Raw genomic sequence first — 15,184 nt, forward strand, 5'->3', positions numbered from 1 at the left:
TGGTATAATTTGCATGGCTGTCTTTGTTTTGAAGCCGACTTGTGATCTTCGTCTCTTATAACTTTCTCATACGACTGCAAAAACCCGACTTACATTCGTATTGTTCTATCGAAAGGAAAGAAAGTTATCTTTGCTAAATGGAGACTGGTCCAATTAAAGATTCTTTGTTAAAAACTTGAACTTTATTAAACTTTCAATTAATTATAAAGATATATCTTACATTGAGAGGTAAATCTATTGTTAGCTGCTTTAATTTTCGCGAATAGAAAATTAACTTTAAGCGTATGCATTAAAATAGCCGCCATTGAGCGATACGTTACTAGCTAAAATAGAGATGGGACGAGACATACTGAACAATGCTACTTACTATGGCAAGAACGAGAACTGACAAGAAGTCAAGTAAACGAAATTTCTTGTTTCGAGTGCTTGGCGAATGGTGGGAGGAATAGTAAAGAATTAGCTGCAAATCGAAACGGCGGCGGAAACACGTGTCCCAGAGCTTCGAGTAGGAAGAGAGGTCTTTCCTTTGAATGCGCTTAATTGCAAGAACAGTTTCGTTTCCAGATCGCGGGTCAGACAGACTGACGAGAAGCACGGAAATGATTAACGACAAAAGCGGAGACCCCCTGTTGGATCTCCGGAAACGGACTTGGAGGGCGCACGAGGAAAAGGACTGCTTCTCGAATCTGAAGAAACGTCCAGAAGCCGGTAATTACCCGATAAAATTCTTCCGCGCGACTAAGAAAGAAAGAATCACCCTCTTTATACTCGTTATCGTTAAACGACTCGTTTGTTCTTATAGTGTTCATAAATCAAATCTTCATAATCCTTTCGACTTCACTTTTAACTACGATTCTAACAACGGCTTATTAACGATTGTTATATATATATAATACAATCTATCTCAATTTTTGTACTTCATAAAATCAATTAGGCGCAGCTGTACTCGAATTAATTTCCGACATGCACATTAAATTTCCTAACATTGATCGCATTGATGCATAAGCAATTGAAATGTACTAAACAAGCAGTTTTCACAGAAAACACGTTCGATAACGCGTATTTAATCGCGCGACGCTCTTCATTAGTCGTGATTAACGCGAAATAATAGCGTCAACGTCAGCGAAGAGTGCGATCGATAATGAAAAATAATTTAACGCGCAGGGACGAACTGGGTCATTGATTCGCTTTGCGTTAGTTGCCGGGTAAATACCCGATAACCAAATTTAACTCCGACGAGCTCTGTAATAAACGGATAAGTAAATCCATTAGCCGCGGTACCATAGTAACGCATAAATTCGTGATCCCCTCGAATGCGCCGATAGCGATTCTTCATGTAATCGATTATACTCCCATTGCCGTTACGTCGCGTGACTGCATCGCCCGCGTCGACGTAACTTTCCGTTGCGCTTGGAACATCTCGGAGACGATCGTGAAAATAAATTATTTGTCACAGAGAGAAAATGGCTCTCACGTAAAACAGTGAAATGTCCATAAATGGTGTAGATCGTGCGGAAGGGAATTGGAATACAAAGATAGAGAGCTGTCATCGTCAGTGAGCCTCGCATAAGGACGCAGAAGTTACGGTCATGCCACTGCAGAATATCGGGATAAATCAGGGGTGGATGAACACTGTGGTTCCGAGTGGGTGGTTGGTCTGACGCAGCAAACAGAAAATAATACCGGGCAGCATTGTTCCCGTTTTGTCCCCTTCTGTCTCGCTTCATCCACTCGCCATTCGCGTTCCGCCACTGTAGGGATCATCCGCTCTATTGTCGAGTTTCGCCAGGAAACCTCTCGCTCTTCATTTCCCTCCGCCCGCGGCCCTTTCTCTATCGCACCACTCCATCCGACCCACCTGTTTTTTTTATTGCCCTGCCTTGAACGGCATACGTATTCCCATTTTTTAGCCGGAGTTTAAAGGGAGAGAAAGAGAGAGAGAAGGAGAGAAAATCGTGACAGATTGCAGCGTTTATTCTAAAAGGAAAGGCAACGGTCGCCCATATTATTAAACACATTTGCTATGTATTAAAGTTATTCTGTCGTGGGCTGATTACACGACGTGAGCGGAATTTACGTAGAAGCTTGAGCATTTATTTGCTTAAATACGAGGAAATGCGACAAATATAACAAAAATGAATAATATAATATATTATAGGACTGTATATGTGATAATACAAACTATAGAAATCAAAGTCTTAAACGGTCTAGCTAGATCTTAAATGCTTGTATGATTCTTGTGTGAATTTATGTACTACGTATGTAGTCCTTAGAAACATGCGCCGAAATGATTTTTCGGTCTTGTAATGCTAACTCTACTAAACTACCGCAGTAATATCACGAGTTAAATTGACTAACAATTTAATAAATTTTTGATGCTTATTTACATCTTCGAAACAATCTTCATAATGTTGAATAACATATTAAAATTTGTAAATAATTAATTCTTCGAAAAATGAATACATAAAAAGAATTCGACCAGAGATAATAATATATAAAATAGTAAAAAAAAACAGTTTGATGCGCCCTTTGTTCTCATTTCAGAAAAACTGCATCCTGCAGGAATGTAAAAATATTTTATTTTTATTTTCAGTTTGTACCTATTAGTCTTTATCCATAGCATGTCGTTATTTAGTTCAATAAAACATATTTTACCAGGGCACGTATTACGGAAATCTTCAGAATAAATTCCAATCGGAATTATTCCATTTTCCCTAGAAAACACAATAGAAAAATCTAGAGAATAATTCCGATCATAAATCCATCTAAATAATTTCATAATACGTGCCCTGTCATCTATTGTGCGTAGGTATCTCCCTTCTAGCATATCGTCTATATTTTATTATCCCTCGTACAAAAATGAGGGGCCAATCCACGACAGATTGAAACGTTTATTCGAAAGAGTGATGGGTGCGTACCGGTTACAATTCATCACGCGTGCCGATGAAATACAATATACTTTCTCGGCAAGCAAATGAATACGAAAACTAATTTTCGATGGCCCTCCAGAGCGCTGATTCGGCCTCGTTTTTCAATTTTCCGCGTATCGTCGTCGCCGCGATGTAATAGTGAAATATGATTATTTCGTCTCGCGTATATTATTTTTAACGCCTGGCTCTTCTCCTTCATTCTCGCTTGTACTCGCAACCGTTCAGTGATCGACGAACGATCGATCGACACAGTATCGAGTCAGGCAGGCCAATACGATCCAATCATACCGACTTTCGAGCAACGATATCGCGCGCAATCCGGCGAGTTGATTGAAATATCCGGCGCGCGTAGTTTTTCCACGATGAGATTTTCACTAGCCGCGGATTGTTTCCGCAATTTTCCACGTGTTTCCCGGACTCTCGTGAATATCCCGTTTTTATGATCAACAACGAACGTAACTTTTCGCACGCAGCGCACATTGCTCGTAGCTAATCCGATCGAGCTCGAGCGTATCCATTTCTATCGATCTGTTCCCTTTTCTATTTTTTTTATTTATAGTATTTCTCTCGTGCAGTATAAACTGAAATAAATAAAATTACTTGGTAATAGCGACTTAAAGGCAAACTTAGCGCATAAAGAAATAACTGACGTGTACATATTTACTATTATTGCAACGTACAATGATTTGAATATTCGTTCACGAATCCTGTATCAAATTTAGGAAAAGGATTCGTTATCTTGATATTGCATGCAACAAAGTTTACAGCTGTAACAGAGAATAGAAATGATCGACATGGGTAGTTTGCGAATCCATGAATTGAATAGAATTTCGCCAAAACTCTCAACCAGATCTGGCAGCTCTTTGAAAGCGTTGTTGACGAAATTCAACCACTTTGCAGCCAGACGACAAGCGATTGCACCAATTTAACCTGCTGAAATAGACTTCTGAGTTGTCGATGTCGCCGCCTGATGTACAAAGTGTAGACAGTATCTTGATTAAAAATACCTATCTAAAATACCGAATCAAAATGCCTGTGTTTCTATGTACATATATCGTGCTTATTATAAGCTATGTATACATATCGTAAGCTAAAAAAAATTTACTAAATTTTAATAAATCTGTTTGAATAGTGTGTACTAACTATACGATTAACTTACAGTCAATAAATATTTACTAAATAAAAAAATAATACATAAACAAATGGTTTTTGTACCAAATAAATATATGTTTACATTTATTTAGTATTATTCAAACAATTATTAAAATTTTTTTGTCAGTATTCCATATTGTTTATTATATAATTTTTTGTAGTACATTGATATGTGTAAGTAATACATATTTTGTGAAAGCTGTTGTATGATATTACTAAGCTGGACAAAATCGAAAACATAGCTTTTCCATCGTGTTCGCATAAAAAAACCGTTATCGACGATGCGTTATAAGTAAATTATTCGCGGATTAAGAGCATCGTCCATGCGAAAAAGAGAATCACCAATTTCTAAGGGATCTCTTGAGTATGTAGGGCGATACTCCATTTTTCCGGACGGCCGTTACGAAGAAACGGGATCGAGCTGTAGAGCGATTTATTAAGATCCTCGACGGTCTCCCGGGCAGAAGGTAAACCGGAGTTGGAAGATGGAACGAGGAGAACTGACCAGGAGAGTAGCCAAGAAGAATGATTGTAAGGCGCGGATCGTCTTGAAAAATCTTAACGCTTCGCAAGACAGAGACTTCTTTTCTCTCTTTCTCGAAAAACGAAGTATAAGGCGTAGACTCTCTTTTGAGAACGACAGAAATAAATCTCGTAATGTCATATCCGTAAACATACCATACTCTTACTAGAGAAATTTTACCGAGAATAAAAACAGAGAATTTCATAAAAATTGCGGTGCTTTGCGTGAATCGGACGAATTTCTGAGATGTAAAGAATACCATGGTAATAATTTCTCATTTACCTTTTACCCTCCTATCTTTGCATTACCCACACTGTTAAATCCTTTCGTGATATAGAAATTATTCGCAGTTTACGAGTTATTCGTAGTTTGCGAATTATTCGTAACCGTTATTTCCTACTCCGACATTTAACTCTCGCCATTCTGTAATGATCACGACGCAATAAATGAATTTATGACTTACTCGAAGGCGGGGTCACATCGACTTAAGCTTGTATTGAAGAGAATCGTTTATCAAACACTAATTTACACGCCGATCAGTATGATTCAGCAGGAGTTGATTATGTAATTTCGCAATTCATGTCGCTCATTGTCAGTTTTCGCTGGAAATTCTCATTGCGATATTTTATTGCTGTGTATATAACATCTCGAAAAAAAAAATATATAAAATGATTCGCAAATATATAAAATTTGAGACTTTACTACAAATAAGAAAGTAATTTAATTAAATAGTAGATATTAATGCGATGTCTTTTAAAATTCCTCCAGAAATTTTCATCGTAGAGAAGTATTCATTTTTCTTCCTAGGTCATCTCAATAGAGCGGATGGTACATAGAGCGACAAATCGCTCGTCATGAAAAACGGAGAATATTACCGGATTTTAGCTGAGGAGCATATTTACCAGCGGACGTAATCACGGGCTCCGCGCCGCTCACTTCTGCCAACGCATGGCTACTTTCACGATGTCGTCACGACCGCGTGTATTGCCCATTAATGTGAACTACGGCCTAACCATTACGCCGGCATGCTTGCTTTCGAAATAAAAGACAACGGATCGCATACACCCACGACACGCGTCGTAAGATCGCGTATTATACGCGCGGCCTCCGATATTTTTAGTCGGACAGACCTTCGACTCGGAGAAAAATTTAATGGGTGTGTTCACTTGCTTTCAATTGTATTACAATTTCGACATCCAAGATGTTGAAATATATCGAATAATACAGGGTGTTTCAAAATTTGCGTCCGGGAAGTACAAAATGTGATACTTTATGCTAAAAGGAACAACTTATTCCTTTTGCAAAATTACGTCGGACAAGTAGTTTTTGCAGGAGAGCAGGTTGAAATTATACGAATAAACGCAAAAATTATTTATAGAATGTAATTTTACTACAGGAAAAAGTTGTTCATTTTAGCACAAAAAACAATTTTTCTTTTAGCAAAATTGCGTCCGATAAGCAGTTTTTGCAGAAGAGCAGATTGAAGTCAACAAATAAACGCAAAAATTATTTAACAGACGCAATTTCGTTAAAGGAAAAAGTTGTTTGGTTTAACATAAAGTATCACGTCTTGTACTTCACGGGCGCAAATTTTGAAACACCCTGTACAGTTGTTACGATAGAACTTGGATTCGATGATCACGACACTTAGCTATTATATTTTTGTCAGTCATTTCATTAAAACAACTTTTTAAATAAATAAATAAAGGACTACGAGCCTAATAGACTGTTTGCTACAAATTAAAAAAATTAAAAATTTCACTATAAAGCTATGAGCTATGATCCTAACTGTTTATTATAAATTTAAATTATTACAATTAAATAAGGAACGCCATTTGGACCTCGCTCTAGGTCATGTTAAAACTAAATGTTGAAATTAAATAATAACTTGAGTAAATTGTATAGATCGTCTAATATGTATGTATGGTCTCACAATATTAAGATCTGTGTGATATAAAAATCGGTTTTCAAACTTCACCAGAATGTTTCAATTTTGTGTGGGATTTCGATACAGATTATGCTCCGCCCTTTATCCTTTCTCGCATCATACTATATGAATAATATTCCATAATGTTTCGTTAGTTCAATAAAATTATTATGTAGTAAAGTTCCAAGACTGAAATTAATTTGGATTAGTATCCGTTCTTAGTTATATAATAAAACCAATTAAAAAAGAATGTATCTGATGAGAAATAGTGAGAATTACAATTCTTATAACATTATTAAAACAAGATAAGATTGTAGGTAGATTTCCAATATTAGATTGTTGATAACTGGTGGTCTACAGTCAAATGACATAAGCATACAAACCAAGTATATGAGCAGATACTTTTATGTGAAAGAGTAATAAATATAAGAGTAATAAATATACGATTCATAAGATATCTATTATCCGTTATTTTAACTGTTACTAAATTTAATTACATTTATATTTTACTTAGTAATTATATATCACATAATTTTTATTATTATGACTAACTAATTCAGTTTGCATCTAGTAGAATCTTAGATTACTTTTTTACTGTTAATTTCAATTTTATTCTTTGCTTTGTATATTATATTTTTATATTTTGCGTTTTATTTTATACACTTATTATTATATGTTTAAATTATTTATGTACTTTTTAACAGATACAAATTATTTTAATCTACAAATAATAACCAGAAGCACACATTGTTACCGATTACAACGTTCGTATAATTTTCAAATTATACTGAGCATTGTTTATTATATTAAACAACTGTTAGTTTTATTATATTATTGCTTGCAATTGAGAGCGAATTGTAATTTTTATATATTTTAACTTTGTAATATTTTCACCGTTCTATTTTTGTGTATTAACATTGATAATGATCCAACAGGGATCGAAACGTTTGTTTGTGTTCTATTGTTTATTGCCAGCAAATTAAAGTTTTATATTCTGACTAAATGACATATTTTATCCTGTGATTTAAAAAAAATTTCTATTTTTAACTACTAACTCTTAGGCTCGTAGTTCTTTTTCTTCATTTTTTAAAAAATAAATATAAGAGTACTTACCTAAGAAAATCTCGTCGATGTCGTCGGCATGGAGGTCAAGATCGAGCTCGGACGCTCCGTTGTTGCCAGGAGCCTGATGGCTCCTCTTTGCCAGGTCCATCAGCTCCAGGAGATCGTCTCGCAGCTCTAGTCGGCCCGCGGCCAGAAGCTCGGCCAGCAGGGTCAGATAAGGAGAGGTCAATAGGCGCGGGCTGGTAGCACGCAGGCAACCGGGTAACCAGAGTCCTGGGAGGCTGTACGGAACCACCGGTACCGCTCCGGCACTGACGAAGCCACCGTTCAGGAGTTCGCCGCACAACATAGATGCCGCGATGACCTCAGCTCCTCCCTCGTGACCTTGGCACCGCCTCGATGTCGACTATCTGCAAGCACACAGCGTCTTCGGTTAGTCTAAGCGGGAGCGGGACGCCCTAGCGAGAACGAGGGAAATTAATTGCGAAACTCTCTTGCAGTGAGTTCTTCAAAGGTTAACGGAGTAAGAAATAGGAGCAGGCGAGAAGGTAGAGAGTGTTTCGCGACTTTTCTCGGTGAAAAAGTCGAGAGACTGAGCTTTACGAGTTCCTCTTGAGCGAGGGTTTTTAGATTAAAAAAAACCTGCAACTGCGTTTAACTAACGGAAGTGAGTTAAGATTACAACGGCAAAAATGATTATGTAGCTGGAGATTAAGAAAAGGCTTCGAAATCAGCAAATAATTAATTATAATCGGTATTATGTAAGTTGATAATGAAATATGTTGATTGCTGTCTCAGGTATTAAATAATTTTGAAATTTCTTACGGTTTCCATGTTAACATAAATTCGCTCGCACAGAGAGATTAATTCTTTCTTTTTAGAAAGTAAAGTTTCGCAAAATGTGAGTACAGCACTGGTATATTATGAAACATAACTTCGTATGCACGATGCATCCTTCCTTCTATTCAAATAAACTTTGCAGACGTGTGTAAGACTTTTATTTACTCCCATTTATTTTGATACAAACTTTCACGTTTAACACAATCAAGGGAAAAAGAATCCTTAACTGCTCACATTAATCAATTTTATTTCTCAAGCAAATAGTATATTTAAGATAAATATACATTCATATATAAGTATATAAAAAGATACATTTCTGCATAGCAAAGTTTAATTTTATAACATTCCCACTGTCAATAAAACTTTTTAAAATGTATAGAATATTATATAAATTTTAAACAGTTACATTGACAATGGGGATCTTACACGGAAAGAACGATTTTGTTAAAGTATATAAAAATTTAGCTAGATACAGATCTGAAAATAATTTTGTTGAATTATCAAAATAATTATGTATGACGCTCAAATTGATTGTTAAAAAGTTAAAACTTTTGTTTTCATCATAGAGTTTCCTATACTGAAAAAAAAATACTAAATCTTAATAGGTACATATTTCTAAATAGTGCTAAAGTAAACATTTATTTAAAATGAATAAATATATATTTACTCAATAAAAAAAAGATAGTTTAATCAAATTATAGATTTTGTATCGAATAAATATATGTTTATATTTACAGAAATGTTCAAACTAATATTTATAATTTAGTATTCTTTTTTAGTATGTACGTAATTATTTTAATGGTCTAACATAATTATTTTCAAATCTGTATGTTAGATGCTTTAACAAAATCATTCTTTTCGCGTATAAAATTAAATTCTGCAAAAATGCTTTTCATCATTCTGCTCTACAAATATCATAGGGTAATGTTTCGATACGCGCGTATCTCGATGCAGGATTCGACGATACCGAAGTCGTCGCGAAGCGACATTGAATATACAATTCCATAGGCGAACATGAAAACCGACGTGGATATAATAATAGTCGCGAAATTTCGAGTTTGATAACAAAGGAGCCGAGGTCGGATATACCGAACGCGAAACAACAGAGGAACAATACGATCTCTCGCAGACGGGCAAATGCGCACAATTATCGTGAAATATATACGCAAATTAATCCTACCCACGCGAGGCAGGTCCCGATGAAACATGAACCGAATAGAGTAACGAGAAGGCGGTGCCGACGAGATATGGGAGATAACGGGTGTTCGAAAGCGAAGGCATACAACAATTCAATTTCGAATTGCTCCTACGAGTGATTCGATTTCATCAAGATGGTTCATAGAGTTAAATGAGCTAAGTCTACTGATGGTTCAATTACGGCAGATTTGTTTTACATTTATTGATTTTCATCCAAAGTAATTAACTTCAGCCTTTTTATGCGAAGATCACTTTCATTTGAAAGTGATCTGAGAAATTCAATATAACTTGTATTTTAAATATTTATATATGTTAAACGTATATTAAACTTAAATATTTGAAAATTAAAAATCTTACAATTACATAGATTTTCAATTTTTAAAAATGCAACAAACAATAAGATTAATGAATGCACAGTGCGGTTAGATGAGCGTCGTGATGTCAAAAACTTTCATTATTTTACGAGAATGATGTCATCTTTATTCCAAATTGATTGATTAAAAAGGACTCCAAAATGAGGCAAAATAATTAATTTGAAATAAAGATGATATGCATGATTCTCTTCTCATAAAATAATAAAAGTTTTTGACATAACTTGCACTTATTTGTAATCGCGATATACTCTTATTAACCTTGAATTTCTTTGTTTATTATATTTTTTTATATTTTGAGGCTGCAGAATAAAGATTAATTCAAATTTTTATTGCTAATGAATGTACCAAAAATCTTTTGTAAAATCTAGAAAGATATTTTGTAAAGCGATTGCGGTAGGGAAGATATTCTTAAAATTATTCAATATTCGTATCTTCTGACTGTCACGTGCAATATTCCAAGATAGTTAAATTCACGCACCATTTTCCTATGCATACACTGGACGAGGAACTCGTGATGAACGATACGGATTTTTCCGAGAGAAAACGTAATACAGATCGCGGAACTTCCAAATATTCCTAGAGAGGACACGCGGACGCATTCGGTCGCAGACACCGACGATGCGGCACTGAACAGGCGCAAATGGAGCGTGACAGACGGAAAACCGGAAGTGACCCAATGGGAGGAGAGGCATTCTTGTGGAGCTGACCACCTCTCGGCGCGGTACATGACGTCAGGTTTAGAGCGGGTGTGAATGCATCGAGTGATCTCATAGCGACAAGGCTGTGATAAGCGCCCGATGCACCCGACATCGCAGTGATAAATGGTAGGCGAGAGTTGACGGGTTTTACGAGACCGGAGATCATTTCGCAAATAAATCTGATGTTGCTTTCATACGTTATATAAAAGCAGCATTAAAAGTGATTCATTAAAAGTTATTTATTTTTTATTGATTAGAAAGGAAACAATTTAAAAGTTGAGATATACAAGAATATCTTAAGAATATACAAGAATATCTTAAGAATATACAAGAATATCTTAAAATACACAATTTAGAACTTAAAGTATTGAAAGTGATCGATCATATATAAAAACACTTATTTTGATCAAATTTTGATACAATGAAAAAAGAGTCTATAGTTGCATTAAATGGATTCTAGTTGAAAACGAGCAAAGATCCGATTTTTCTGGTTGAATCTATTATAATTTCAGTTAAAATGACCAGAATTCTGATTAATATGATCAGAATTTTCTGGTTTATCCATTTTCAATGAAAAATTTTTGCCAGTTAAGACTTTAATTCTTATTAGTAAATGTATGATCAATACCTCAATACGAGACTTTATTTACAAGATGTCTTGGAATAATAAAAGATCTAGATGTCGAAGGAGATGCAATAATACACCGGAGATACATTCCTGGGACACAGATACACGTTTTCCTCGCGGATCATCGCCGAGTCGAGCGTGGCGGATCAGAGACGTGGTACGCCCAGCGAAAACATCTCGCCTGTTAATCTGATCACCTACGCACGAATTCCCGTCGTACACGTACACGAGATTACATTATACACGTCTCGTGCGGCACGAGATTATGTCGCGAAACATTCCCGCGAACTTCGGCGTCCCTGAAATTCCGGATCGGAATTCGCGGCATCGCGCAGCGGCGTAGCGACACAGGGAACAGCAACGCTCGCGTTCTACCTTCCGCGAAATCAAGCCTCACGGACGGTAAACACGACGAAATTATCCTGCAGAATCCTTCGAGAGTATTCGTTACAGTAACCAGCATAATGCTCACGGCTTATGAGGATGCGAGGATTCCGTGCGCGTCATTGCCGTCGCGGAAATTACTTGGGGCAGAGCAAACATGTAAGAGCATAACAGAAATTTACTTGTGATATTACAACATAATCCAGAATTTTTTTCGCTTATCTTGTCTTGTCACTATTCATTTTGCAAATCCGTTTCTTTGAAAAAGACAGAATATACAGCAAGTAAGAATAGCGACAGAAAGCAAACTTAAATTTGCATTTTGAAAGCTGCAGCATGGAAGAGAATGTTCTTTCAAGAAAAGATATTTTCTACATATATAAATGAAAATACATTAGCTATTCCTTTCCTTAAACATTAATCAGATATATTATTTATTTTATGAAAGGGATGCATGCTGGAATGTAACGAAAAATTACCCGTAGATTTCCGTTCAAAAAGAGTTGAATCCTTTTCTCAGATTCCACTGTGAGTCATGCAGAATGATTGCAGTCAGGACGACGTCGCGCGAAATCGAAACTGCATAATTTTCTGGTTCACGGACCGGGCGATCGATCTGACGAATTGCATCAAGTGCATCGCGAATACACATGGACAATGTCGCTTTCCCGCCATGATGAACGGAGTGAAAACAAAAACTGAGGACGTGTCAGTCTTAATCTATAAGTTCCGTTAAAATATACTTTTACACAGAAAAAATATTACGGGCTGTCACTAACATAAGTGATTAATTCATATATATTTTTATTGACACAAAGAAAGGCATAAATTATTATTTCAATAATCAAGCCTTTATATCAATAAAATATACGCATGAATTAATCACGTATGTTAGTGACAGCCCGTAATATAGACTTTAATTGAATCAACAGCATTTTTTTCTCAGTGTACCTAAAAAAAAAATTGAAATTACAGAAAACTACCATTAAAATTATATTGGGAGATATTCTAAAAGACATGATGTACTCAATATATAGACCGTATTATTTATTCTTGCCAAATACGATTTAATATTTGTTAATATCCATTAAATAAATGTTTTCCGGTACAACATATAATCACCGTAAAATCCGGAATTTTCAATCATCAATATTAAATACCGCTTCGAATCTGGCATAACAAGTATCGAATTGGTTAACGTCGTCGCGGCAAGCGCAAATATTAGCAATACATTTCCGCTTGTCAATACGTCGTGATATTTGCGCGTATTGCATATCGAAACGGAAACGCATCCGTACGCAACGCATGACAATTAATGTTCATCGATTTTTTCGTTTACCTCACGCGACACGTCGCTATCATATTGTATGGCTTATTCCTCGAAACAGTCAAAATAAAATCATATTGGCAATTTGGTTTCATAAATGTTACGCAAGGATAGAAAAAAATCAAAAGCTTAAAAAATAAAAATAAAAATATTTTAAAACTTAAATAGCCAATAAGCTACACAAATTAAATCTCATTATTTACTTAGCAGTTTCGGCTACAACTAAGGGAAAATATCAAAATTACGTTAAACATTGGTTTTATTAACTTGATATCATGGACGTATTCAAAATATCAGATTGATTAAACGTAATTTTATAAAACTGAAAAATCTATTTGCAAAACATTTCAATATGATTATTATTAAGTACTATACTGAAAAAAAAAAAATTGGCTGCTGCAGCAAATTAGATGGTAAAATATGGCAAGCATTTTTAATTGATTGCAGCAGCGAATATTTTTGGTTGGTTAGCCTATCGAAATTCTATACTGACATTGCGGATAGGCTAACGCAACCAAAAATTGACTGCTGCAACAAAAAATTAGCTGCTACAGCCAATTAAAAATGCTATGCCATATTTTACCATCTAATTTGCTGCAACAGCCAATCTTTTTTTTCAGCGTAAGATCTGCTTCGACCAAAAGGATTATTTATTTCTTTTAATTAATTGATTCTTTTTGCACGGAAAAAAAAGTTTCTGATCACAGCTGATTAGCTAAAATTACATTAGCTACTATGGCTATGAAATTTGCTAATACATACAAAGGATTTGCTGCTGTAGCTAATATAAGGACGTGATAGCAAAGTATGCATGTCTGTTATAGTCAATTTATTTAGCAATAAGAAGTTATGTCAGTTATCGGATATTATGTCCGTGTAAAAGAAAATTGTCTCTGCCACAGCTAAATATATTTGCAACAATAAGATTGGAAATACCGTTTATATTAGAAATATTACTTTAAATACGAAGCGCCACTACGGTCTGAATGTTAAGATGTTGAACTATTATATATATATATATTTATATTGAATGAAATAATTTCAGAAATTATAATTGCGTGCCGATATGTCTAAAAATGCGTAACTCTCTATACGTATCGGTTATTGCGAGGACTATTGCTAAGGTCTCGGTGGTCTAAAGGCTTAGGATGCTCGCACGGAATGCAAGAGATCCGGGTTGGACTCCCGACCGAGGCAATAAGTTTATTACAGTTTTTTAAGATTAAATTTGGGAAATTTGGGGGGATTATTAATATTTCAGATTGATATATATATATATGTATATTGTGTTGAAAGTCCGACAACCATATCGGCACGTAATTATAATTTTTGAAATTAATTTATTTGATATAAATATATACGAGTATAATAGTTCAACATCTTAACATTCAGACCGTAGTGGCGCTTCGTATTTAAGTAAATGTATTTACTGAAATTGTACTTGCTATCAAATTGTTTGCTACACAGAAAACGTTTGCTGCAATAATCAATACATCGACATAATAGCAAAATGTTTGTCTGTTATAATGATAATATTTACGCCTCACAACAAATCAAAATTAGACCTCGCAGATACAACGTTAGGTGTCATACTACTGAATTTAACTGCCATATCTAATTTTTAGCTGAGGCAGTTAATCTTTTTTTTCCGTGTGCCAATATTTATGCCCATATTCATAGTCAGGCCTTATATTTAAGGCTTCCTTAAATTTATCTTCAGATGATCTACGAATTATTTTATTGACTACTAAGCATCTGAAGATTAATTTAAGGAAGCCTTAAGTACAAGATCTGACTATGAATATGGGCAAATGCCCTCCCTTGCGTACACCTATGTCTGGCATATCTATCGAATACATGGAATACGATGGAGTAACCAAACCAATTTATGTATACCATCGCGAAGTGGAAGTACTAATTATTACAGTAGGTAAAGACCAGGTTAAAGATGTACTCGGATTAAAATTCTCTCCTCGTTATACTCGCACGCAATTCACACTAACACTAAGCCGAATTCGCGAGCAGTGCGCACAGAGAATTGCACTATTACTGGATAGAATGAGTCACGACCGGTTAGGAATACCGCGATACCGGTACTGGCAACTTTCCGGATAACATAGAGAAGAAAGCCGGGGGGGG

General features: G+C 35.4%; 1 protein-coding gene across 4 annotated transcripts in view; it reads right to left on the minus strand.

Annotated features, from left to right (window-relative positions):
* LOC108759850 (protein Fe65 homolog) overlaps positions 1 to 15,184 on the minus strand; it is a 201,015-nt gene that overhangs the window by 124,861 nt on the left and 60,970 nt on the right. For 3 of the 4 annotated variants that reach the window (XM_018505510.1, XM_018505509.1, XM_018505512.1), the window contains exon 3: positions 7,646 to 8,007. In XM_018505510.1, the coding sequence (XP_018361012.1) occupies positions 7,646 to 7,946 (301 nt within the window). In that variant the 5' untranslated portion in view covers positions 7,947 to 8,007. Of the gene's footprint in view, positions 1 to 7,645; positions 8,008 to 10,353; positions 10,372 to 15,184 lie in introns of those variants that run through there. The other variant, XM_018505511.1, reaches the window with a different exon arrangement.

This window comes from Trachymyrmex cornetzi, unplaced genomic scaffold (assembly GCF_001594075.2).
Source record: "Trachymyrmex cornetzi isolate Tcor2-1 unplaced genomic scaffold, Tcor1.1 scaffold209, whole genome shotgun sequence".
Classification (NCBI taxonomy): Eukaryota; Metazoa; Arthropoda; class Insecta; order Hymenoptera; family Formicidae; genus Trachymyrmex; species Trachymyrmex cornetzi.